We start from the raw sequence: 27,731 nt of genomic DNA on the forward strand, positions 1-27,731 counted from the left end.
GGAGTTTCAACAAGTCTGCAACGACTCAAGCATCAAACTACAGAACTATTCTAGCGGACATGGTGCTCTAATGACTGCTTCATTAACGCAGGTCAGAAAGGATCAAACATATCAATAAATTATAAAACACAAAACGTCTCTTATTGCCCAGGGCTCAGGAAGTGAGTGTGTTCCTTATAGCCTATTAAACCTTAGCAGGTTATTTTGATGTGTTACAGATGAAACAGCTATCCAGTAACATTCAGCTACAAAAACGCTTTTTTATAATTACTTTTTTACAGCTTCGCACTTTTACACAAGTTTTATCATCAGTGTCACAATGGCTGCTGCTAAAATTGAGTACAAGATATTTGTTGGCCTGATTAAAAGGTCTTGATGCGTGCTCAATCATCAGGGAAGTAAATCTCCAAAAGTTGATTCTGTTCTTCTGGACGTAGCGTTTTCAGTCAGAGAAACCAGCTGACTGAAGGAACAATGGGCTGGGAGGTCAGTTCCTTAATCATGATTATGCAAATTCTCATGACCATTGATCAACAACCACTGATCAATGGTCTTGAGTACCATTCACAGAGAGTTGGAGAACGGCTGCAATCACAGCATTGTAAGATGGTGACAGATGTACCCTTAGGCCCCCTCCTTGATTCAGAGAGGGTCTTTCCCTTTTCACGTAAATGGCCTCCTTGACTCCGCCCTCAAACCAGCGTTCATTGCAGTTATTGTTGACAATCACATTGTGTCGTGTAACCATCCAGCTCACATATTCAATGTAAATGATTTGTTGAACTGAAGACATGATGAATGTTCCTGCATTAAACCACATCCAGCCTAGTGTTCTCACTCTCCCTAAATGGATCTGTTACATTAGTGATATATGGGAGTTGTGTTTCAGTCTTTTCCACATGAGGACATTTACATTTAGTTTTTGCTTTACTGATGAGTGGCTGGTTAACCTGCAGTGGTTGAAGTATGTGTCGGTCGTCTGGAAGAGTAGGTGTAGAAGACGTCTTTAATGAATGTAATGCTCTGAAGGTGTCAGTGATTACTGTGAATTCATTATAAAAGTGGATTTCAGTGAATAAAGTGAATAAAGACAGGCCCTCATGGTGACGCTCAGGTGTCCATAAAGTGTAACAGGAGAGCTTTGTCATACTTTCAGAGATTTTACATGAGCCAGTCTTTCAAAAATTACATAAATAAATAATTCATTCATTCATCCACAGGAAACACAATGCTCATATCTGAAAGTAAACTCTGATATATATCCCCGACTAGAGTTACTACTAAATAAAGGATCGCCCCAAAACGACTAAATATATAAAGACACTCTCCAGAAGAAGTTAAAGGGATTTTATTTATTGTACAAGCAATATCTTCATAAGAATTACAAATTCTGCAGACATATTACCTTCTTACTGAACCTGAACAACTCACACACAGACGTGTCTGCTGCTTATCTTTGTTCAAACATGATGTTTTATCTTCTCTTCAAAACACATTACTCATCTTTCTGGCATCGTGTTACATGAAAACACCTGCATTCTACCTGTGTCATTGTACCACAAAGACAATGATTGCAACACTGTGCTTGCAAAATAGAAGAAATAAGAAGACCAGCAAATACATAAAAGATGGTAAAAGTGATTCCATCTTTGTGTCTCCTCCCATTGTTTCCCCAGTCTGCCTAGTTCCCATATTCCCAGGACACCGCTGGACAACAAGTGGGTATTCCAAGACTGAGAGACAGCCAGAGTTGGCAAAAGATCAGACATTCTCCACTTAAGTAGAAGTAAAAATACTATTGTTCCAGTGAAAGTTAAAGTACTGATTCAACTTCATTACTCAGCTAAAGCAAAAAAGTACAGGCTCGAAGCGCTTACAGAGAAAAGCAGACAACAGAATACAACAGAATGCTGATGGCGGCAGTAACACACACTTGGAGGAGAGGCTCCAGCCGTCCATTCCAGCCCTATCCCTAACATTAACTCTAACCATAACTTTAACCTTAACCCTATCAGGTCTTGTTTTACAAAGCGATTCATGATTAGAACAAAAAACACATTTACACATACCGATGATTTGTCACATAGCATCGTTACCTGTTGGGATGAGAACGTGTTGTTTCCAGAGCACCACAAATTGGGGTGTCTGTAGCTCAGGTAGAGCAGGAAACCTACTAATCAGAAAGTTGCTGGTTCAATCCCCGCCTGCTCCAGCCTGCATGCCAAATATCCTTGGGCAAGACGCTAACCCCAAGTTGCTCTCCGATGCATCCATCGGGAGGATGAATGCGTATTAATGTTAGATAGAAAGCACTTACAGAGAAAAAGCATAGAAAAAAGTGAGTGCATGAATGAGGCAAGTTGTAGAGAGTAGAAAGGTTTTATACAAGAACCAGTTCATTTACCGTTATATTTTAGTTTCATTTTCAGTTCTGTACTTTTTACATGTAATATTGATTCATTAGATTGACTACATGCATTAGACCTAACTTGCTGACAGCAAATTTAAACAACCGTAATAATTTATTTTCAGCGTCTGAAATATTTATTTAGTTTGTTTTTTGTTTTCTTTTTGGCTCCTGATATTAGTCAACTACTATTTGTCAATGTTGAACTAATAATGAATCTAAGAAAAGCTATTTGTCACGGTTGGCCAGCGTCAACCGTGGGGATGTGAGGAAGGAGGAGCCAGGCACGGAGCTCTGAATGCAAGCAGTGCGTTTATTTACAGTGAATGGAAAATAACAATAAATCCGCAGTGCGTTCCCGACTCCCGTGAAATGTCCTCTTCCCAGTGCTAGTGTTCCTTGTCGCCGCTCCTCAGTGTCTGAGCACCCCGTGCTCGCTGCCCTCTCGTCTCCACGCTTCTCCTGGGGAGATAACAAACAGGCAGCCGTAAGACACATACAATGCGGCAGACTATCCGTACTGACTGGCCGAGAGACTAACGTGAAGTCACGCAATGATCCAGCGTCAGAGAGAGCGCCACCGCATTCTTAAGTAGCTCCTCTGACAAGGCTTGATCAGCTGTGTGATGGTCTTCAAGTGTGGCCAACCACCTGGCAGGGCCACACCCACCAGGCCTGAAGGTGCCTGTAAACAGGTGCTCTCAGAAACTCCGGCATCCACACACAAACACAGATATACCTGCAAGCAGGGAGAACGAGGGACAGCACACCAAAAACACACATGTCCATAACTGCTGGGTCGTTTAGACTCCTGAGCTGTGCACGAGGGGTCGAACACCCACTGGAAGGCCGGGCACTGGTTTTCAACCGTAATATACCTGATGTGCTCAGGTAACCTGTAGCGCCATGAAACCACTGTCACACCAGGGCGCATAAAAATGATGCTTTAAGAGACTGATGGGATCGGGCAGCAGGGAAAACATCCACAAAATGCTACTTTCAGTTTGACTCCCTAAGACTACCTAAACTAAGTAGAGTCATTACATGCTTGTTAAAAGCAAACTCTCATATAGTTTTTAATGTGCTTCTTTCATTACAATGACTAGATAAAGAATGTGGCCCTGTCTCTATTTAACACTGGCTACCCCAAAATGTTTCCAAACCTACAACCGTAACTTTCACTGAGAGATTTTTAGATACGGTTATTGAAGCTGTGGGGTTAATTTTTTAAGTAACATGAGAGAGAGGCAGCAGCATACTGTTAGATTATAATATTATTTTATGCCATGTTATACCCCTAACTAAAGATTGTGAATTATTATGTAGTTTTAGTTTGCATTATTCTCCTGAATTAGAAGAAGCTGACAACTATTGCATTAGTTAAACTGATTTGCATTACATTAGACTGCTGATTTATTGTGGATGAATGATATTGTTTTATGATGCATAATACTGCTGCAGAAAGCCATCGCCTTATTTGTCTGATTAGAAGAGAACAGAGCATGCTGGAGTTTTCTGCCCCAACTCAGCAGGAGCAGATAAACGGGGAGCCAAGGTCGTAGCTTAGGCGCCGTGTGAGAGAAAAGCATGTGAATGTTTAGGCTTTTATGATAAGGTGGAGGCACCAGAGGCTATAAGAGTTTGAGCAATGCTCCACCATTTTGAGATCTGAGGCTGTCTGCATCAGTGTCCATCTCCCACGCGTGTGATCATCATCGTTTGACTCAACCCGACTGGACCAGTGTTGTTATTGTGATTTTTCTCTTGTCTCCATCCCCAGTATTTTGAACCTTAACAGTACCGATTTAAAATCCTACATGTCTTTGTTCTCAGGTTTTCACGTTCACAAACTTTGGTGTCCACGCTATTTGCCTGCCAGGCTGACAATGATTTAGATCACAGAAATCCAACAACATTTTTAAGCTGTTATTCCTGGTTTCACAGTGGAAAACTCCGGGTAACGTCCATTATCTTTGCTCCTGTATAAGACTTTCCTGAATGCTGAGGTTTGGTCTTCCACATGAAATTCAGTACTTTTGTTTCAGTTTCATTAATGATGCATTGATTTTGGACATCGATGTAATATATATGTGATACACGACAGTCTTTGAGTCCGTCCTTCTCATATATAATCCCACTGTTTTTGCACTTCAGATGATTCCAGTAATGACTGATTTAAAAAAGAAAAGTGAAATATTTCTAATGAACTCACCACGATTCTTATTTCAAACTTCATTAAGAGCTGCTGGATCAACAGGGGTGTCCTGGATTTGTTAGTAATATAATATAGTAATATATTATTATTAGTTTTAATTATTTAGTCAAAAATCAATTCCAGACTGCTCTGAGCAACATGCTGCAGCGAGAGTCCTGACAGGGACTAGAAACAGAACATTTATTGGCTCCCTGTTTTATCCAGAATAAAAGATTCTTTTTTCTTTTGTGTCCCGTTTGGATCTATAGCCATCAGAATTGTTGTCTTAAGGCCAAGAAAGATGCCAAGAGGATTTATTTTACCAAGTGGGTCATCATGGCCTTGCCATATTGGTCCATTTGATTGACCTTTATTATAATTATGAATTTATTTTATTTTCAGTTGCTACAAACGGGACAGACATGACTGTGGGATAGGACAGGGAGAAAGAATGAAAGAAAGAGAGGGAGAGAAAGAAAACCAAAGGGGAGAAGAGACGGTGAGAAGGGGGGGAAGAGAGAAAAAAAAACCAAAACTCCTGGGTCACCTGTATGGAGAAAAAAAAAACAGAAGAGAAAGCAAACAACAAAGAGCAACATAATAAGAAAAAAAAGCACCATCACAATAAACTAGCTAGCAGTAGATATCAATAGTTACTAAATAATAAACGATATTGTGCAGCACGCAAGATAGACAGCGCACAATGTGCTTTGAGGCAGCAGCCAAGAAAGCTGTAGTCCGCGTCTGTGAATACCCGTGTGTACACCTGTGTGCATACCTGCGTGGATCAGCATGCTTGTATTCCAAAGGTTTCTCCATGTAACGATCTGCTAGGGAGTGTGTGTGTGTGTGTGTGGGGGGGGGGGGGGGGGCACAGCCCCGTCCTCCAGGGCATGAAGCAGGTATGAAGGAGATCAAAACTCGAGACATCCAGAGGCCCCCAGAACACAAGACACCAAGGAAGACCCACAGAGGGGCAGCCGCGCCACTGTCCCAGTAAGAGCTGAGGAGAGTCCCAGATGAGGGCTCATTCAGCAGCCGCAGAGCAGAAGCCAGGGGGAGTTGCAGTGACGCGCCCGTGAGCTCCGCCAGCAGCCAGCTGTGCCTGAGTGACCAAGCCCCAGGCCGAGAGGCCGGGGGCACCCCACCTCCGAAGTGCCCCAGGCTCCAGGCCCCGACAAGCGGCCGCCAAGGAGTGAGCCGGTGTGTACCCGGACGCCCACCCCCAGACACAAAGAACCACCAACGCACCGACACCTGAGGGAGTCCGCCACTGGCAGGGGAAGTGGTGGTGGGGGGAGATAGGCCTCCAAACCTTGGAGGGCCTGAGATGTCCCCAGAGAGGTGGCGTCTGATACCCAACCTGACATATAGACACAGACATACAGGCACACACAGACACAAACATCCATTCCCCCCCTCATGCTCTCATATGCACTTACTCCACAGTCAACCAACGTGGAGACAGACATAAAGAGACGCTGTACACACGATCACACTCCCCAAGCGTACTCTACAAACCGGGTCTAGGTACCCTTGCCCCTGGAGGGGGGAACTGCACCCAGACCCAGGTAGTGTTACCCTTTTCCCTGCGGTGGGGAGAGGCAGACCGCCCCGACTCCGCAGCAGCAGGGAGGCCCCACACTCCAGACCGCAGCCGGACGGCCAACTCCTCCTAGCCCCCCCGCTCCAGCAGGCCGCAGAGGATGGGGGTGAGAGAAGACTCCAAACCTCCCTCCACCCGCTCATTGTAGTGTTGATGCATGTGTGTTCTAAGGTGTAATTAAAACCCAGGAGGGCATGGAGCTACCTGCCAGAGAGCAGCAGGTAAGCGCATAGTCCCTCCTGCTAGCCCTCAATGTCTAAGTGTATTTAAAATTGAGAGGTGGGCAACAACGCCAGTGGTGAGGTGTACACCCTGATGGTAACCTGGATTCCGTGTATCGTGCCCACCCCCAAGATCCTATATGTATGTGCAATGAGGGTGTGAGTAATGTGAATGTCTAAGTTGTGGGATAAAATTGTCCATCTCCCACGCGTGTGATCATTAAAATCATCGTTTGACTTAACCCGGCCGGACCAGTGTTGTTATCGTGGTTTTTTTCTCTTGTCTCTTGTCTCCATCCCCATATTTTGAACCATAACAATACACACAGAGCATCAGTGATAGAAAGCTAGGCTAACATAGGGTAGCTACCTGTTCAAGGAGAAACATGTATAGGCCCATCTCAAGTGCCAGTGAACATCTAAATGATTCAGGGAAGACTTTGGAGAAAGTGCTGTGGGGAGATGAAACCAAATTCCAATTATGTGGCTTTAACTGACCTTTTGAAATAGGAGTGTGATGCAAAAAATAGCATCCCCGCAGTCAAGCAGAGAGATGGAAACATTATGATGTGGGCTACAGGACGACTTAGTCGGGGTTCCAAGCAGTCAGGAAATGTGACATCGTCAGACTGCAGGTCACGGATTGGCTCGTCAGTCGCGGCACTCAATGAGTCATGAGACGGTGTCTTTCACTAAAATCAAAACTGCAGTTTTTTAAAAACCCTGCAACAAGGCAAATAGCTGCACAACACCGTGGTTTCCAAGTGTGACAAAAAGCCACAGATACATCATTCACACATTCACACACTGGTGATGGCAGCTACATTGTAGCCACAGCTGTCCTGGGGCGCACTGACAGAACATTGCAGAACCTTCAGCACCTCGTATGAAAAATATTTGACTGTGTGCATGCTTTTAGCACTGTTTGGATTTGAGAAAATCTAAAATAAATCGAAATTTGCTTTTAGAAGTTGTTTTATAAAGTTCAGTGGTATATTATGCATACAATAGGACATCTATTTAGATTTACATCTTCCACAGAAAAAACTGCACATTACTGAAACTTAGTATACTGGACTTTGTTGTTGTCCCACACAGGTTCAATTTCGAGTGGTAGATGGCTCAGTGCTCAGTCAACCAAGATTTTATGATAGTGGGCACACTGAGATAGATAAGCTGCTTGTAAACAGTACTTTTATGCTCTCTTTTTCCATTTGGATAAGAAAGAAAGAACCAGGAAACAAAGGCAAACAAATAATCTGTGCCTTTATCCCAGATTCACATTATAGGAACAGCTGCTCAATGACCACTGTAGTCTTTGCTTACAGCACTTTTATCTAGATCTATGCAAAGTGATCCACTACACCTACTTTTACAGTTAAATCATTTTATGAGCACTGATGCCATTTTAATCTGAGTTTCTACTCAAATACAATCAGTAAAGAAAAACACAGTCTGTGACGTTTGTTTTGAAGGAAAAGGTATTCCCTGCAAATGTTTATCTGTGTGAGACTATTCAGAAAACAGTCATTTTGTTTTATAGGTGAGACACTTGGCCTCTTTTTTCCTTGTTCTACGTTTGTCTTTTGTCCGATTACTCTGGAACACAAGATGGAAAACTGATATTCTCATGTTAAAAATATAGAAAAAGGATTTTATCACCCATAAATGTTAACTTCTCATGCCTCTAAGCACAAGCAGGAGCAGAAGTGCCCTCTGCAGTTTGTGTGTGGAAGTGCAAAAGCTTACAGCACCTGGTTTTCCCAGGCGGTCTCCCATCCAAGTACTGACCAGGCCCGACCCTGCTTAGGTCACAATATCGGGCAAGCAGAGCTGAAGAGGAGGATGCAGGAGGCCTGTGTGTGTTCAGCAGCCTGCTGCATTGGAGTTTGCCTGGTAACAGATGACTCAAACAGCCCACACACCCGCTGGACGTGACCGCAAACATGCCCCCCTACACCTTTTACATAGCCCGGCTGCTCGAGTTCTTTTGCTGGTTTTTCCCGCGACCCCCCACCTTCTTCAAATCCAACAAAAGTGGTATCAAACGTTTATGCTACGTTTGTGCTGTAAAAATTTTTGTTTGTGCTGCTATCATTTTAAAGATATTCAAGAAAATTTCTAGAGGTCCCCAGAGGTCAACCAGCCCCCCCACATTAATTAAATCAAACAAAACTGGTGTCAATCAACTGTGCTACGCTTGTGCTGGTTTGTGCTGCTAAAATTCTCGTTTCTGCTGCTTCTGTTTTAAAGATATTAACGAAAATGTAAAGGTCAAAAGGTCTCTTCAGTATCCTTCCTGATGGCAGCAAACTGAAGACGCTGTTGAAGAGATGAGTGGAGTCACCTGTAATGAAGAGGACCTTTCGAATGAGGCAGGCACAGTAGATCTCCTGGGGAGGGAGGCAAGAGAGGACCCTGCAATCCTCTCCACTGCTCTCACTACCCGTTGTCATATTTTTCCTGCAGGACCCAGTGCAGGAGTCATACCACACAGTGATGCAGTTGGTGAGGATACTTTCAATGGTGCTCTTTAGAAGGTGCTCATAGTGGGGGTTGAATCTCTTGTCAGCAGAGTGAAGAGAATTGTTATGTGCATTATTATTCAGCCCCCTTTGGTCTGAGTGCAGTCAGTTGCCCATAGACATTGCCTGATGAGTGCTAATGACTAAATAGAGTGCACCTGTGTGTAATGTAATGTCAGTACAAATACAGCTGCTCTGTGACGGCCTCAGAGGTTGTCTCAGAGAATACTGGGAGCAGCAACACCATGAAGTCCAAAGAAACACTCTGATGGACGTGTGGACAGCAATGCTGCCTTGAACAGTACCGATGTTTCAGGGCTGGGTGACGTTGTTGGGTGGGACATCTACATCCTGACATATCAAGGTTACTTTACTTTTAGGTCAATTTGCTTTACAGAAAAATAATAGCATTTGTCATCAAGATATTTATATGACTGCACTTGATCAGGTTTGTCCAGATTTCAAACTGTTCTAAAAGTCTTTTGATTCAAATCTGGGGCTGTGTTATTGAAAGAAGCAGAGAAATCGATGAACTGAAGTCCTTTACTCTCTACATGTTTGACAATCAGGTGAAGTAGAATCAAAAGCACGTCCTCCACTCCTCTATTGGGCTTATGTGCAATCTGCATTGAATCAAGCTGAAGTTCAGTGTCTTCCATAATCACATTTCTGATGATTTTTTTCAAAGACTGAGGTGAGGGCAGCAGGCCTGAAGTCGTTTAGAACTTTTGGACGACTAGATTTAGGACCAGGAACCACAACAGCTTCTTTCCAAAGAGAGGGCATGAACGATTTATTCAGAATAACCTAAAATATGGGACTGAGTTGTCTGTGACGGTTCTCAGTCATCCAGGTCATTGTAGACTAAGGAGCTTGCAAAGAAAAGCGTCTGGACTTCTTTGAGTTGCTTGAAGACGTTTCACCTCTCATCTGAGAAGCTTCTTCAGTTCTAAGGTCAGTTGGTGGGGAGTCCCAGATTTAAACCCAGTGGGAGTTTCCCCCCAAAGAGGGACAAAGGACCCCCTGATGATCCTCTACGTAATCACATGAGCCAAGGTGTGAAAGCGGGTGGGGGTCCTAATCAGCCAGGGTTTCGGGTGAGCTCATTGTGAAACCTGGCCCCACCCTATCATGTGATTTCCTGAGGTCAGATGGCCCAGTATGTGAGTGGGCGTTAAGCTGTCTGGGGAGGGAACTCAAAACTGGATTATAGATTATTTATATTATATATTGATATTATTTATCTGAATATTTATTTATCATAACTCTGTTTCTACACTCACTTTATATGAGTGCTTGTTGTTTCTTGTATATTTGCTGCTATGACAACTCAGTTTCCCTCCTGGATTAATAAAGTTTCTCTGATTCTGAAATACAGTGAGCCATTATATTTGTAGTTTCTAACTAACAATATAAAGGCTCTGCAACCGATAGAGCCACAGCACGTCCCACTGGCAGCTGAAGGAGCTTTTATACAAAGGACTTTGTAATTGAAGCTTTATTTATACAGGTCGGCTCATTGAGACTCAATGTCTCATTTACAAGAGAGACCTGTTCCAGACACACATATTAAAATTACAACAATAAGAGAAAAGTTTGTGTAATGTACTCAGTCACATTAAAAACGAGAACAAGTTCCCAGAGATGGTTTCACAAAAACATGTGTACGTCTTTTGAAGTCTGCAAGTGAAATCAACGGAGAGCCTTAAATCCTTCGGTTATGTTTTCCATGAAGACGGAGCAGAAAAGGAGAACGCCTTCTTCCCAAGCTCTGCATGAACTGATGGAACAGTGGATGTAATGATGTCCTGAGACTGCAGGCTGTGACTAAACTGTTTGCCTAACATGTACTCTGATGAATAGGAGGCAGTAACCCAGAAACAGATTTATAGATAAAATGATACTAATGGACCATCCTGTGTAAGACCAATGAGGACCAGTTAACCAGAGAACACAGAGTATAGTGGTGTTCTTCTGTTGTAGAGAAAGATTAAAAATATAAGACACTGGCTCAGCTATGATATTTGCAGCCAAGTGCAAGAAGGAAGGAGAACGATTGTGAGGACGAGTTTCTGGTGTTGGGGCTATTCAAAGCCTTACAAACCTCTTCTACTGTGACAGGTGTGAAGGAAAAGGTATCAGTAAGCAGGAACTACGAGCAGAGTTGTGTGCAAGAGGTTTACCATCAGATACTGTGCTGAACAAAGAGCAAGAAGCAACAAAGTGTTTGTTAAAGCAACATTTCAGTTTTGTGTGACACAGGAGTGGAGTCGATATTTAAGTGAGGAGGAAGCTCTGAGGAGTCACAGCTGGCAGAGACACTTTATAGTTTGCCAAAACCTCCTACGGTCGTTTGGACTGTCAGTCGTTAAAGTAAAAAATAGTTACATCTTGATGATGGAGGCAGTAATCCGATTACACAGCTAATGAAAACGTAGCCAATCAGCATCAGAGCCAGACTTCCTGCCCAGGCCTGGTTTCTCTCATGTAGGAGATCGGCCGGTACTGAACCAAACCAGGCCTGTCCCGACCTTTCACCCTGACCTGGCAAAAAGGGGCGTGTCTGTCCACAAAGTAGACACAACTCTCCTGTAAATGTTCCCAAACTGACATTGTCAGCCTGTTTAATACGACCCCAGTTCAAACTGATGCGGGCTCGGAGCGTGAGATTTTAGTGTTTCTCACAGCACCAACTATGCAGTGATCACTCAGGTCGTTGGCAAAAACTGCAGATGTGGAAAACTTACGCAGCATATTAGTTAAAAAAGGTCAATAAGAGCAGATTTATCTGGGTGTTTAGGATCAAGGCGTGTGAGGCTTTAAATAATTTGAGTCAGTTTTAAAAACAAGCAGCGTGCCTTAAAATCATCAGACACAGAAGAAAGCCAGTCCCAATGAAAATCATCCATCTGAAAGACGTCATTAAAATGCAGCTCAGATAAAAGTTGAACCAGAGACGGTGATGTGCTGGGGGAAGCAGGTGGAGGCTGATAGCAGCCAACAACAGTCTGATTTCCAAACAGATCAATAGTTAAGGCCAAGATTTCAAATGGCTGAGGTGCAGATGGAGAGAACAAGACTTGAGCAGCAAGACAGAGCTTCACATAAACTTCCAGACCTCCGCCTTTTCTGGGACAGTCTGAGAGCTAAATGTTAAATCCATCAGTTGCTACGTTTTTATCCAGTAAAGATTTGGAAAGTCTCAGAAACAACAACGATACCAGCACCGCTTGAACAGCCCAGATTCCAATCATATCCATGTTAGGAAGCACACGACGTGATGCACGTGTAACCCAGACAGTTTTTAACATCTGCTGGTGTTTCACATTCAGCCAGAGGCCCAGGGTTAGGTTGGATACCAGACAATAATAAAAGCATCGTTATTAGACTCTAGAGCTCGTTTATAGCTGACACCACATGTAGAGTTTAAGTTCACACAGAGACGATGACATTTTTCTACAACCAGCAAACAATAAACAAGAAATGTAACAAGAGTTTCAGAAGAAGCTGTTTTACAGAGAAATGATTCCCTGAAGACAAAATTATTATTATCATCTTTATTTCTCCAGGTGAAAATTTAATTGAGATTAAAAATGTTGTTTTCAAGAGAGACCTGGCATCATGGCAGCAAGAGTCAGAAATACATCATAATTCAAACAAATACAAAATAGGAAAAACATCCTACATAAACTTCATAAAGTTTCATTAACAGACTTTGAACAATGGACTTCAAACTTCCCCCCAAAACAACAAAAACACATTTGAAGACAATGAATGACATTTATCCCTCTAAAGAAGGACTTAGACTACGATTTAATATGAATGAGAACATGTTCATAAATGGATGCAACCAAAGATTTCATCAATCCCTGATTTAGAGACAACAGAACATTTGGTTTGATTTCACAAGATAAGAATGACGACTGAGTTGGAAGATTGTTTTATGTTTAGTCAAATCTTTCATACATAAAGTCGGATTACAAAATCATCCCCTAAGTTTGTTGTTTTATTCAAGGAATTGAAATTATAGAGAAAATCTGTGAAATGACTTAAAGAAAACAAACCACAAAAACTCTATGATGCTCTAAACCCCCTGGTTTAGGTCGGCAACCTTTCTGATGATGAGTGCATCTAACATTTCCTCAGAAGTCAATGTGCCATATGATTGCATTAGCAATAAATTACACACTATATAGAACCACTTCATAGGATTATATTTGTGCGCAGATGTTTGCAGCTATCAGCGAATATTTATCAGCTATTTTGAAACAAAGAAAGACTTTTTATCCATAACAGCAAATGAACTGTACAACAGAAAATACAAATGCTATTTATGGTCTCCTCACAACAATGATAAGAAAAATAAACTGAGCCAATATGTCATGTTTCTTAATACAGAGACACACATGTTAATGTGATCTCTGGTCTCCTCTGAGTGGGAGTTATTATAACTGACTGTAAAAAGTCAGCACAAGGAAAATAAACTCCACCTAAACTTGGTTTATATCTGACCCAGACAGACTGCAGGTCATAACTTCTTACCCGAAGTTCAGTTCACCTGACACTCGGACCGGCGGCCGCCTCGGGTCTCTGCTCCTCCTGCCTCCCCTTTCCCTCATCCACCTGCTGCCTCTGTGGAAGCTCCGCCATAGCCACCACCAAACAACTGACTTATTTTTACACATCGACCAGCATCCGGCCAATCCGCCATCTTTCATTGTTTATACCGTTACAAAAAAATAAAAAAAACATCATCGGCCCATTAAAAACGAAAAATCACCATCAGTATGCCCGATGGCCAGTCCAGCTATGGTCGTGCCATCAGTTAACCCTTCACGTGGCAGCTGTGACACGCGTGCCCAGGGTTGCCGACCCCTGCTCTAAAGCATCTGATTTGGATTCCTGAGATCAAATATATTTTCCTTTGTGTTTGTTTTCTTCCCATTTGTGGCTTTAATGTAGTGTTACATCCTGTTTGTTTGCTTCCATCTGTATACATGTCCAGATTCACTGTTATGTTTCTATTCTTACATTGCTGTGTGATCACTGTTCCCTCTGCTGACTGATGTGACCTTTTGTATCTCACACTGATACTTGTCGTATCTGCGCCTAAAAGATTGTTGGGGGAAAACTCTGTAAAAGACCCAGGAGAAATAAAGACACAATGAGACAAAGTTACTTTCTTTATCAAACGTGTACACGGGTGAGCTGCTAAGAACAACTCACACCATGCACAGTGGCTTGGTAATTTTTATAGGAAAGACAGTGAGAACAGGATAAGAAAATACAAAACAAATAAAATAAACAACTCCATATGTGGCGCTAGTCTCGTCAGCAGAGAGCTGGGAGAAGGCTGTGAGAGATAAAACAATCTAAAACAATATGTCCCAAAACAGTATGTCTTTGCTGAGAAAGTCTAAAAAGATAATTCTAACTAATCTAACCATAGGCAAAGGGCAGACAAAAGGCATCTTTGTACATTTAAAAGAAGGTAAAGAAACATAGAATCATTTTTCCTGTAACATTCCCCCCTGTTTAACTTATTTTAAATGTATACAACAATTGTCTATGAAAATTATTTATTAAGTATGTTAGGCAATTTTTAATGTCCAAAATCTTCAAAATGTCATCATAGCAGAAATGGCAGTCATTTGGTCTAAAGAATAAAACAAAAGAAAATAATAAAAAGAAAAACATAGTAAATGAAAATCATAGTAAATGAAATAACAAGTGGAATAAACAAGAAAAAATAATAAAACTAAAACTACAAAAAATAAAAGGATGAAAACTAAAATGAAAAATTCAAAAAATACAAGGATGAAAACCTTATATTTAAAATGATGCAAACCTTAAATTGAAAACTTTATATGTAAAATAATGAAAACGTCATATTTAAAATGAAAACTTTATGTTTAAAACTGAAGACTTCAAAAAATAATAGCATGAAAACTTTATATTTAAAATGAAAAACTTTATGTTTAAAAGTCAAGACTTCAAAAAAAATAAAAGCATGAAAACTTGCATAACCTACTAATGTTTTAATCAGTGCATGATCACTTGACAAGTCATTTTTAATCACCACGTCATTTATTAGCAGCTAGTACAAGTTCTCCTCTAACAGAATTGCAACGGGATGTTGCTCTTCTTCAGGCACGGCAATATAAGCAGTCATTGTAGTTGTTATCATCTTTGAAATCATTACTCTTAGGCATGGCAACACACACAACACTAATATGAGCAGTGCTATCATGATGAGACCTAGAAGGAAAAATGGCTTTGCTACAGCAGCCAGCCATGAACCGCTGAACAGCCAGTCAAGCCAGCCTTGTGCTGTAGCTGCTCCAGGTGTGTGGTCAGTGACATATTTTTGCAGAGCGGTCAAATTCTGCAAAGCTTCATAAATGTCTCCTCCAGTTTCGTATCCATCAGGGATAAAAGTGCAACATGTTTCCCCGATCAGCTTGCAAACTCCTCCTTGTGATGCTGTTAGCAGGTCTAGTGTCAGTCTGTTCTGCAGCACCATCGTTCTGATGGCCTGCTGTTCTCCTGCTAAGGCAGTTCCCAGGGTCTTAGTCAAGTTGATGTGTCGTAGCAGAGCATATCGGTTGATCTCCACGTGATCCCGCACCTCGGCAACTCCAATGCCGGGGATCAAGCTCTGTAAGAATTTCACTCCTCCTCCCCAGATGCGAAACTCTCCCGGCACTCCAGTGTCCACGGTAATGCCGAAAGAATTGGGGGAGGCGATGTCCACTTCACGTCTCTGCCGGCTGCTTGGGTGATGTGCAACACTTTGCATGAAAAAAACGTGATCTGATAATTCCACCAGGGTGCACAGACCTCCCCAACCTTCAGGGAGTGACAGATAAGCCTTGTTGCCACATAGGAAGTACCAGTCAGCCAAAACTCTGGTTCCTCTGCTGCTGGGTGCCGTCCGTGCACATCCTGTCTGGTACTGAGTCTTTGTTTGTAGTGGCATTCGGTAGCTGTAGTCGGAGCGACAGTTTAGGCCCATCAGCGTCGTGTTACTGGCACAGGTGGCGTTGATTGAACAGGCCATACACTTCCTCTCGTTCCTTGGTGGGCAGAAAGTGTATATGTACTTACATAGGTGAGTAGGCAGCTCCCCCACTGCCCGCGAGCCATTGTTCATCACACATACTGGCAGTTGTGATGCGTTCAGTTTGTTCAGTAGAATTACATCAGGCAGTGGGTCTGAGACTTGGGGCCAGGTCAGTAGGTAGGTCTGTCCGGAACAGTTCACATTTGTGAGTGATGATGACCTCCAGGTTGCTTTTGCTGGGATGCTGTAGTTGGCTTTGGACCAAAGAGTACCGTAGCCTGGATGTGTTGCCAGGCCCAACAGACACCAACTGCGATCTTCAGGTATGCTGTACGGCCACAGGCCAGACGTCTGCGAGGATAGGGGCATATGGGTACATGCATAGCAGTCAGTTTTGTTATTCAAATGAGCTGTAGTGTTCATAAACTGCCACCAGAAGTTAGTGGCGTAGCCATGGGGAAACTTGGTGTACTTTCCTTTGTCATACAGTGTCTGCCTTTTCTCCACATAGCGTGACTTGTTGTCCCTCACGGAAGCAAAGGTGAGGAGCCCGGCCATGGTCAGGGCCGCTGCAGTTGATAAGAGCCACCACCTCATGACGACGGAACACACCCTCCTGTCGCGAGTAGACCCCCCGGCCAGGAAAGCTGACCCCTCCACCGGGCGAGATCACAACAAGCGGGCAAGCCTGCCGTCAGCTGTGTTTAGATGGCTTCACTGACTCGCCTGCAGTGACTCTGATGGATCCAGGATGGTCGTTCCGCAATTTTGCAAGCGGTCGGTGTAGTGAGGAGGACTTGGTATGGCCCCTCCCACCTGGGTGTGCTCCAGTTTTTCCTTTGGAGCACCTTGATCAGAACCCAGTCACCGGGCTTTAGTCTGCAAGACACTGGAGAAACATCATCAGGTTGTTGATTATGTACAACGATCTCTTTGTTTTCTAACAGCTTAGACATCCACTCTGCTAATGTGTTTTCTCTGATTGCTTTGTCTATTGGTTGACTAGTAATAGGCAGTGGAAACGGCCTGCCATGAATGATGTCAAATGGAGTTAGTTTATGGGAGCCTTGTGTTAAGCGCATCCACATCTTCACTAAACCCAAACATTCAGGCCACGGCCTTCCTGTTTCTGCCATGCATTTCCTGAGCCTTTGTTTTATAGTGCCGTTAGTTCTCTCTACAAGGCCTGCGCTCTGAGGGTGATAAGCACAGTGGTGTTTTATGCTGAAACCGAGTGCTTCAGAGACCTTAGTGATGACATCATTTACAAAATGAGTGCCGTTGTCTGATCGTATCAAAGCTGGGATGCCATATGTGGGTATGAAGTGATTGCACAGGCACTTTGCTACTGAAATTGCATCTGCCTTTTTCACTGGATAGATTTCCGGCCACTTTGAGAATACATCTATAACCACTAGGGCGTATTTTTACCCTTGGCATTCATTTAGCTCAATAAAGTCCATACGGATTGTGTGAAAAAGATAAGGTGGTGTGGGAAAACGGCCTCTTTTATATTATTTTTTGTTTGACACGTCATGCACGTTCTGACAAATAGTTTTGCTGAGGTTTCAAAATTTACAGTGTAGAATTTACAGTGTAGAAATGAGAGTTGACAATACAGGTCATTCCCCCCGATGACAAATGCGTACAGCCATGAGTCACTAATGCCGCCATCTTGTGGAGCGATTTTGGCAACACTGGCTTGCCATAACACATCATTAAATCGTTTGTCAGAACTGCACCGTGTTTTAGCCATTTTGCCTGCTCTGCTGTGCTTGCTGCTTTTTGTTCATTTTTCAACACATCCAGTGGAATCTGATGTGTGTTTACTGCCATCAATGTGATGTTTGCCTGTTGTGCCGCCTATTTTGCTGCTCTGTCAGCAAAATTGTTGCCTGTAGTAATGAAAGAGTCAGTAGGCGTTGTAAGAGGTTGGCATGCTGGTTTGCCAGTTGGTGTAATCATTCCTCTGGTTTTCCAGATTTTTTGCAAAATGATGCACAGCAGAGAAAACATACTGGCTGTCTATATAAATGGTTATTTGTTTATCTTTGTGTATTTCACATGCGCAACAATCTCGTGTGAAGTGACCTTCCTCTCCACGGTTCTAGCAGGCGTTGTCTCTATGTTATCTGCTGTTTCTGCGTGGCTGTCTGCGGCCTTGGTGTTTGTGACTTTGCTCGCCTCTCTGTTCCTGATAGCCACCTGCGAATTAGTGTTTTAGTCTGTTGTCAACAGTCAGCCTTATTTTTAAGTTACAGAATGCTTCTCCCTTTTTTGTTTTTTTGTTTTTTTTTTGTTTGGGAGAATAGATGCAACTCTACATTTTCACTTAAGGCAGTTTAAGATAATTTCTAGTTCTTCAAACAATGCATGGATCTCACACATTTCAAACTTTCAAGTTAGGGTTGTTTCCCATTTATACAAATATATATATATTTAACTTTGCATTGCTCACAGCTCATAGCTCACAGCTCTAAACCTAGGCATTTTTCAATCATATGCCTAATCACTATGTGTCACTGTGATTCTCAAGTATGGTCACAAGTTCGTTTAAATTCGTTTCCAAAACCAACAAAATAATCAAACAAAAACAAAAAACATAAACGTGTCAGGACACAAAAGAAAAAAGAAAAATGCTGCCACCCGAACAAGGCAGAAGTCTGCATATGTTGGCTTTTAATAGCATGTGCCTGCGTTAATTCAGTTCCATATTATTGTGTGAAGTTGCACTGGGTTGGGAGTGGTTTTGTGTGTGTGTGTCACATTTTTGGTGAGCCAATGGCTGGAATGAGGTTGGACTAATTAGAGGCAGGTGTACTTGATTGCACTGATACACTGGTCTACTTATAGCCCACACTACAACCACTGCTGTTGTGTTTTGTCTCTCTGTGCAGGTATGTAATGTGATGAAATCAGATATGATTGGGATGGATTGGTTTTGCGCTATGAATTTTATATTAAGTGTGTCGTTTTGTCTCTCTGTGCAGTCCAGGGCCTATTATATGCCACAGCCTAAAGGCAGCTGGGTTGCAGAGGCTTGAGTGACCACTGACTATATGCTTGCAGGGTGGTGGGTCTCCAAGTACAACTTCTAACCCTGTTAAAGGCAACATGTGGAGTGCAACTTGGCCGTGTGTCATAGCTGTCTCTGGCCTTGGGACTGTGTGTTTTTATACAATTCTTAAGTGGGACACTGGACTGTTTTATCTTTTATCTCTTGATATATTTTTTGTCAATAAATTATCTTTTAGAATTTTATTGGCTGACATCTTTTTGCCCACGACTGAGACGGTTGGTCAGACCTACAGTCTTTCTTTGGGTGTGTTACAGCAGCTTCTGCTCTAAAAGAAACAAATAAATAAAAAGAAAAGAAAATGTGGAACATGCTCATCAGCTTAGCAGTGTCTACATATTTAATTCAGCTTCTCAATCCTGTAGTTTTAGCTGTTGTCTACAGGGTTTTGCTTATTGGTTGTTATTATAGGTGTGCTCTATATCTCAGCAATGTGTCATTCTAGGATGATAGGTTTCAAGCTGGTCAAGTGCCTCTATGCACTTCATTAGTTTAGTTATTCTCTGTATTGTCTTCATCTCACATGTCATTACACTGAGTTTCAGCAAACCTTAAGCTTGATGCAGACTACTGCTTAACAATTATCCACCTCACATCATAACCGATTAAGGTGCCTCTTCATATTAATATTATGTCATTGTTCATATTATACCCTTTGTCTTATATAACAGCAATAGCATATTATAATATTTTTATCAGTGTGTACCACTATACTACTCCTGAGCCAATTTGTTAGTTAGATCATCTTATTCGGCAAACAGATAATTTAGAATTCATCCAATCTGCGGTCACATTTGTTCTCTCTGTTGCATGGCGGACCAGGCAGTTCTATTATAATATATTATTTATATTTTATTTTGTATCCATCAAGGGCTTCAGATGACCTGCAGAATCATCCTTTTCCCAGGGTGGAGACAGTTACCTTTTCACACACTGTCCTTGGCTGAACAATGACACAGCCTTAATATACCTTATTAAAATATTTTCGTGTGAATTATTTGCTTTATATTCATTTTATACATGCTGGGCATGGTCATCATGTCAACTGTGTTTCATTGTTAATATCACTTTACAGGTTGTTATCCTTGCTATTATTAATTTCAAGTACTCTAAAGATAATTTCTACTGTAACTTTCCCTTTGTTCATCTTTATTTTGTACTTTTTATATTTATAGCTACTCAGTGGGGTCTGTTTTCAACCCTTTTAAACTACAAACTACTTTGATCTCTAGTTTTCACTTAATAAGGGATTATTAAGTTCTTCCCGATATGGGTGTTGCTGCAGATGCGGCTGCAGGAGTGAGTGATGGTTTACTAAAAGGATTGTGGGAACTGCACAGTGTCTCGTCTTCTGGTTTTACTAAACTGGCAGTTGAGTTCTGTTCTTCTGTTTATATTTTGTTTTCTTAAATCTCTCAGTTTACAGACACTGTTTTTGTCCGGCGTCTGGACTTTTCTTTTCTCACCACTGCTCGTCAGCAGGAGTGAGTTTTAATTTCACTTGCTTGATTACCCATCTTATTTATGTATGTACTTATTTTTGTTTAAGTAATATATACACAATACAGCTGCTATCACCTTCGCTGGTATTAGAGACGAGAGTGGTTGCTCACACGCCCTTCTACTTTCGGACTATTTCCAAAAGCGGTGTGAACTTTACGAGACGGAACTCGACCGTTCTCTCAACTCACCAGCACGTCAGTGAATAGCAGTAAAAGAAAAACACAGTAGGAGCAGCTCAGTCTCTTATTGAACCGTGAAAATTCAGCTTGCTCCGTTAATTAAAACAATACACACACACACATTCACATTCACAGCTTCGACGCGCGCGACCGGAACCCTTATAATAAGGGGAGCTCCCAGAGCTACTTACTCCCTAGACCCAGTCTAGACCCAGCTGGGGGAGCTACCCAGAGCTCCAAAGCTACCAGTCGACGAGCTTCCAAAGCTTCCAGTCGACGAGCTACGCTACCAGTCGACGAGCTCCCAGAGCTACCAGTCGACGAGCTACTTCCGCTATTTTAAATTCCCTGAATTCAAAATGCGCTTTTACGCAAGATTGTGTCAGTGTGTCTGTATCTACCTGGTCGGTGTCGCGGGGTCTGGTCCACCTCGATCGGGTCCCACCACCGTGGGTCGCTTTCTAAGACGTTGGCCAAGACCCGAATTTAACGCTCTTGGTCTTTTTCCACACACCTGGTGTGTGGGCTGTCGACAGGCGAACAACGTGGACTGGTCACGGAGATGGGACACGATGGAGGTGATCCGGCTGTCGAAGGACCAAGAAATGTTGGGGGAAAACTCTGTAAAAGACCCAGGAGAAATAAAGACACAATGAGACAAAGTTACTTTCTTTATCAAACGTGTACACGGGTGAGCTGCTAAGAACAACTCACACCATGCACAGTGGCTTGGTAATTTTTATAGGAAAGACAGTGAGAACAGGATAAGAAAATACAAAACAAATAAAATAAACAACTCCATATGTGGCGCTAGTCTCGTCAGCAGAGAGCTGGGAGAAGGCTGTGAGAGATAAAACAATCTAAAACAATATGTCCCAAAACAGTATGTCTTTGCTGAGAAAGTCTAAAAAGATAATTCTAACTAATCTAACCATAGGCAAAGGGCAGACAAAAGGCATCTTTGTACATTTAAAAGAAGGTAAAGAAACATAGAATCATTTTTCCTGTAACAAAGATAGAAAGTTTTCCATGCTAAAACACAGCTCCACCTCCTGCAGTTCTCCCTCTGAACCACTAGATGTCTCTGTTATCTAAATGAAGACGTGCAGCACAGCAACCACAGCAGCGCTCAGATCACACGTGTCCTGTTATTATGTATAAAAGCATGAAACAGGTGAGACAGGTGGGATCAATATTAATGTTGTGGAAATATATGAAAAAGCAACAGAAGAGTGAAAACATTTCGTGTTTCTAGAAAGCTCTTTCAGCTCATAGCTGCTCACAGACTGTATTTACAAGTGACAAACTGCAACTCTACAGTACATCTACAGTATATATCAAATATATTCTGTATTCAAATCTATTGAGTGATGTTTGAAAGTCTTTCCAGGTGAGTTTGATCCAGGAGGGTCTGAAGCCAGAGTCAGACAGAGACTGTGCAGAGACTGTAGAAGGACAGAGCAGCAGCAGAGCAGTCCAGATACACTGATGATCCTCTGTCAGATCCAGAGGGACACACAGGGATGATGCTGGACTCTACATTGTGTCTGACAGTGGAGCTGTTCTCAGAGCAGTTCACTCTGCAGCACTGACAGTCATCTGCACTTCTTCTCATTCCTCTGTCAGTCACTGCTGGATGAAGCTCTCCTCTCCACCTCCCAGTAACATGGCCCAGTCAGAGCGTCTCTACACACAAGCTGCTGCTGCTTCAACCTCTCTGGATCATCAGGACACAGCTCCTCCTCTCTCAGCACACACACCGTCCTGTTTACCATCATCACCTCCACCTGCAGAGAGAAGAAGGAAGAGCAGAGGAGATAAACGAGTGTTTCCAGAGACTCTTCATCAGCTGTCAGTCAGTGATGCAGCACATCCAGTATAAAGAGCAGCAGGGACTTCAGTGCTGGGACTGTACTAGGACTCATTGTTGCTTCACTTTTTCTAATCTTTGGATTTTTATTGAAGTTGCTGAAAATGTTTTTCCCTCCTAGTTTGAGTTTGGACTTTCATTCATTAGAAGAACCTTGGTGTGTCCACTCTGAGCTCTGTAGGAACCCCAACAACAAGCCCAACAATCCAGATGGACGGTTCCAGCTGTTAACTGGAGGAATTCCATCCAAACATCTGCTCTCACTAAATTCTTCCTCACCTACAGACTGTGTTCTTCACTGCTTTAAACTTGGAAATGAATGCAGTCATTGGTCTGCGTGCTGCTTTGTTCAGAGAGCTGATTGGCTGTTGACAGCGTTTGATCAGAGCGTGTCAGCCGTTACCATGGTGACCATAAAGGTCAGAAACAGGAAGTGTTTGTGTCCAATCCTGAAGCCTGTCACCATTCTCCTCTCACAGCTTCACTGAGAAGCTGCAGCTTTACAGGAAACACTGGATCTTTGTTTCATACTGACTGTGTTTAGTACAATACTGCTGACAGCACCACCCACTCACTCCATCACTCTACTTACACCAGAGTCTCCAGTCTGTAGTCTGGACTCTGCTGAAGATCAGACAGCTGCTTCACATCTGGATGCTTCAGGTTGTTCCAGCTCAGCTCCAGCTCTCTCAGATGGGAGGGGTTGGACTTCAGTGCTGCTGCCAGATAATCACAGCTGATCTTTGACAAACCACAGAAACTCAATCTGTATAAAGAATGAAAGATGTAAGTTTATTAGACAAAGTGTGAGCTTGAAATCATTCAGTGTTTCATCATCTGTTCAGAGCTGAAGAAGGTTCAGAATGTAGAAGTTTAGAAAATGGAAACTCCAAACAGCTGAAGCCAACAGGAAGCAGCTTCAAACAGGAAACTGCAGAGTTTCAGACTATATGTCCTGATGCAGCCAGTTGGATTTTGGAGATTTGAATCTCTGTTCTGTGACTAAGTCCTTGAATCATTTCTTCCAGTTGGTCCAACAAGACAGACTAAGTGTTGGACATGTGTTGTGGCTCCATTAGGGGAGCTTCTAAATGTGATGTGATGGCCCCTCTGGGTCTGTCAGGTCACAGGACTGAAGAGAGCTCAAACTGGGCACACACTTGTTCCAGTCTGGACCAAAGACTATATACTGGGACTGAGGGACTGCTTTGACTGCACCCACTGGGACTTTTTAAAGGCTCATGTTCTCACTGAGATCATCGATTTCTACTTACATTTCTTTCTGGGAAAAATGGGGATTACTTTGGAAACAGGAAGCATTTTCCCCAATAAGCAGCCCTGGATTAGTAAATCACTCCAACATGTTCTCAGGCAGAAGAAGCTGTCTTGTTATGAGGGAGAGAAGAAAAAGATTGAGGCACAGAAACTTGTTGAAAGAGAGATAAAGCAGCTAAAATCAGGTGTAAAAGTAAAGCAGAGGATGAGCTGAATAAAGGACACTCAAGGCTGGCTTGGAAAGGAATGAAGTCCATGGTGGGGATGCAGAACAAGGAGCAAAGATGAATGTGATGCTGAATCAGCAGAAGACTTGGACTCATTGGATTCCAGCTTTGATATCATTGATTTCAATGAAGAGCTTTGTGATTGTAGCAAAGGGCTGGTAGCTCTGAGAGTCCCACTGATGAGGTGTTTGTGTGGAAATCTCTTAGTGGGACCAAAGAGAGAAAAAGCCCTGGTCCTGATGCTGTGGGAGGGAAATGATTGAAGTGTGCTGTGAGGAACTGACTGGGAGATTTTCACACATTTTCCAGTCCTCCTTGGAACAACAGGAAGTTCCCAGCATATGGAAACAAAGGTTAAGTGTCCTATGGCACTCAGTGATGATGGTGCTGTGGCCCCACCACCTCCACCTCTTTGTAAAGGAACTAACTGTAATCTGAAGCTTCAAATGGGACTAAGACTTCCTCCACTAGGTGGCAGTGTCTGATGAGAAAGTGTTAGTGGAGCTGGCCTGGAGTCAAAAACAGGAAGATGCAGGATTTGGGCTGAAATGGGGAAAAGTGGTTCGCACTAGTGCCTTAAAGCAAGAAGGTTGTAGGTTGAAGCTTGTTGGCCTTTCTGTGGAGGTTGGATGTTCTCCCACAGTCCAATGAAATGCTGCTTAGGTTCACTGGTGCTTCTAAATTGGCTGTAGGTGTGGATGTGAGAGAGTGCTTCTCTGTCTCTCTCTGTTGGCCCTGTGATGGACTGCTCACCTGTGCAGGTGGACCACGCCTCTTGCCCTATGACAGCTAGGGCACAGGCTGCAGCCCTGTGAGCCTAAGCTGAATAAACAGTTAGCAAAAATGATCCATAGATGGCCTGAAATCCCCCAGTTAGCAGTTTGGTAGATAGCTATGACATGCTAATCCCATCCAGCAGCTGTATTCTACCTGTAAGCTGATCCCTGCTGAGCCAAAGCACTTTTTCATATACAAATTACAACCTTTAATAGAAACCTATTGGTCAGCATCTTATTAGCCTGCTGTTAGCTTCATTCCACAGAAAACTGAGAGAAACTAACAAAGTTGATAAAGAATAAAGAGAAATGTGCTGATTTAAAGCCTTTGAAGTGCTTCAGATGATCTCTGTCCACTTCTGTCCACTCATTCATTCATGTAAGCTTTCTAATGCAGCTTTGATCTTCACAGTCTGCTTCATGAAACTCATTCTAACCCTGAATGTCAGAGTGTTCCTCCTTCTCTTTCCCATCATTCATGCTGGCAGTGGAGGAGATTTGGATGTTGGACTGTGTTTTGGATGATGTGTGTATGTTTGTGTTGGACTGCTGTCTGTAAAGCAAACGCACATTTTGCTTTGGATTTCAGTGTCAGACAGACTTTAAGGTGGAATGAAGAGTTGGAGAGTTTCACAGTGAATTATCCAGTGGAGGATTTTTCTTCTTCTTTGAAGGTTTGAAATGTGAACATTGTTCTGCTGCAGTCAATGGACTAAACCAGAGAAGAAGAAAACAGACTTTACCATGAAGATCCTCAGTGTGGATCAGTATAATATCAGCCTGATGTCTGCAGTTTAGTGTCAGCACAACTTTCACATCATATTCATCTCAGCACAACTAAAACATGCTGACTGACCCCAGAGTTTCAAGTTCACATCCTGGACTCTCCAGGAAACCACACAGATGCTTCACTCCTGAATCCTGCAGCTTGTTGTTGGAGCTCAGGTCCAGCTGTCTCAGTTGGGAGGGGTTGGACTTCAGTGCTGCTGCCAGATAATCACAGCTGATCTCTGACAAACCACAGTAACTCAATCTGTATAAAGAATGAAAGATGTAAGTTTATTAGACAAAGTGTGAGCTTGAAATCATTCAGTGTTTCATCATCTGTTCAGAGCTGAAGAAGGTTCAGAATGTAGAAGTTTAGAAAATGGAAACTCCAAACAGCTGACAGAGTTCATACGCCTTTGTCAGGGTCAAATTCAAGCAAGACCATGTGAAAATTAAAACACATCATCCTAGGTGAACTTAAACACCTTTGTTCCCCTTTTGTTAAGACATAGAAAAGTACACCACACAAAAATACTGCAAAAGGAAACGGTCGCCTTATATACATAGTGTATAAACTCAAAATGCACATTTCACTTCAAATTAAGATTAAGGCTTTGAACAGATCACATAGTTCAGTTCAACATATAAGACTTTAAGAATGCACAAGCATCTACTTAAAATCTATTTAATTTATCATCCATGATATTATTTTGTACAATTCCAATGTATTTTGTTCATCTCCCTTAAATAAACAGGCAGTCTTAAAGTATGAAATATTCATATACAAACACATATAAATGTGTGTACTGTCTCAGTGGCTGATAGTACCCCACAGGCCTCAGTGTGAGCTTGAAGACATTTATAATGTTTAAGTAGTTTAATGTGCAGGTGCTGACGATAAACACATTTTGAATGAAAGCCGGGGAACTTTGGTAGCACAGAAACAAGTGGCTATTCTTTGTGACTATATGGATCACTCACAATACCATTATTTCACACAAAGGCACCAAATTAATACTCAAAAAAGCTGCAGCAATACACACAAATATAAACAGTACTTGGTGACAACTTTGCTTTTAGCCTTTAACCCTTCTTGACTACTTTTGATGTGGCCTCTATATTTTACCTTTAAAAACAGTTTATCTTGCCAATCTGTTATTTTCTCATTTTGACCAACTGTATCAGCACAATTTATCTAAATTCAGACAAAATTTAAAATACACGTAGAAAGTGATATTTTGACTGTAAAAACCACACACACGTTTAACGAATCATCTTCATAACTTGAAATGCAAATAGAGATTGTACATTTTTAAAAATACGCACACGTGTTGCAAACAACAAAGTTATATGGTACTATTTACCAAAAAATGCAGCCAAGGCTCAGACGTTTTTCATATAATCATTTCAAACTATTTACAGAACAATCAGGTGTCAAACAATAGTTTGTGTCACTCTAACACATGAGAACAGCACAGGGATAAACCTGCAGGTCTGACAGCAGGTGTGTCACTCAGCGTTTACACTGCAATCTGCCTTTGTTGGCTTTAAGGCAGCAACTGTGACGATCACTAGTAGAACTGACACACAAAACAAAACAACAGCTACACACTAAATACACAAGACAACAAACTAACTTGAGACCAAACACGGTAAACGTCACAAATCTCTCACGTATCAAAACTCTCTCTCTCTTTCGCTCACTCGCTCTCTCTTGCCGGTCACTCCTAAAACTTCCCCCTTTTGCTAAACAACCAAATGTCATGTTTCCATATCATTTTTGATTGGTCGACATGGTACATTTTCCCACCTATAGGGCTTTGGAGCGTGATGTCACGGGAGATGGGCCACGCCCCCTTCCGCCATGACAGTAGGCCAGCCAAAGGATACCATTTCAGCTATGGATCGTACGTGTTGTGTTGTCGGTTGCAACGTTAGATCACACGATCGTGAAGGCAAGAAGCTGGATAACGGGCTCTCTTTTCATCGTTTTCCGTCCTGGAGGCAACGTGAGGGATCCCATGTATCCGATATTACTAAA

At 42.4% G+C, this 27,731-nt stretch overlaps 2 protein-coding genes across 2 annotated transcripts in view; both read right to left on the reverse strand.

Annotated features, from left to right (window-relative positions):
* The window catches only part of LOC309700493 (uncharacterized protein), a 2,098,293-nt gene that overhangs the window by 1,437,394 nt on the left and 633,168 nt on the right, over positions 1 to 27,731 (reverse strand). The window lies entirely within an intron of this gene.
* Positions 14,129 to 18,698, reverse strand: LOC309700719 (uncharacterized protein). Its single transcript, XM_082524468.1, has 2 exons — positions 17,596 to 18,698; positions 14,129 to 17,263 (listed from the first exon to the last, which is right to left on the reverse strand). The coding sequence occupies exon 2, from the start codon at positions 16,611 to 16,613 to the stop codon at positions 15,051 to 15,053; it is 1,563 nt and encodes a 520-aa protein (XP_082380594.1). The 5' UTR covers positions 16,614 to 17,263; positions 17,596 to 18,698; the 3' UTR covers positions 14,129 to 15,050.

This window comes from Aulonocara stuartgranti (genome assembly GCF_965226115.1).
Source record: "Aulonocara stuartgranti genome assembly, chromosome: 3".
NCBI lineage: Eukaryota > Metazoa > Chordata > Actinopteri > Cichliformes > Cichlidae > Aulonocara > Aulonocara stuartgranti.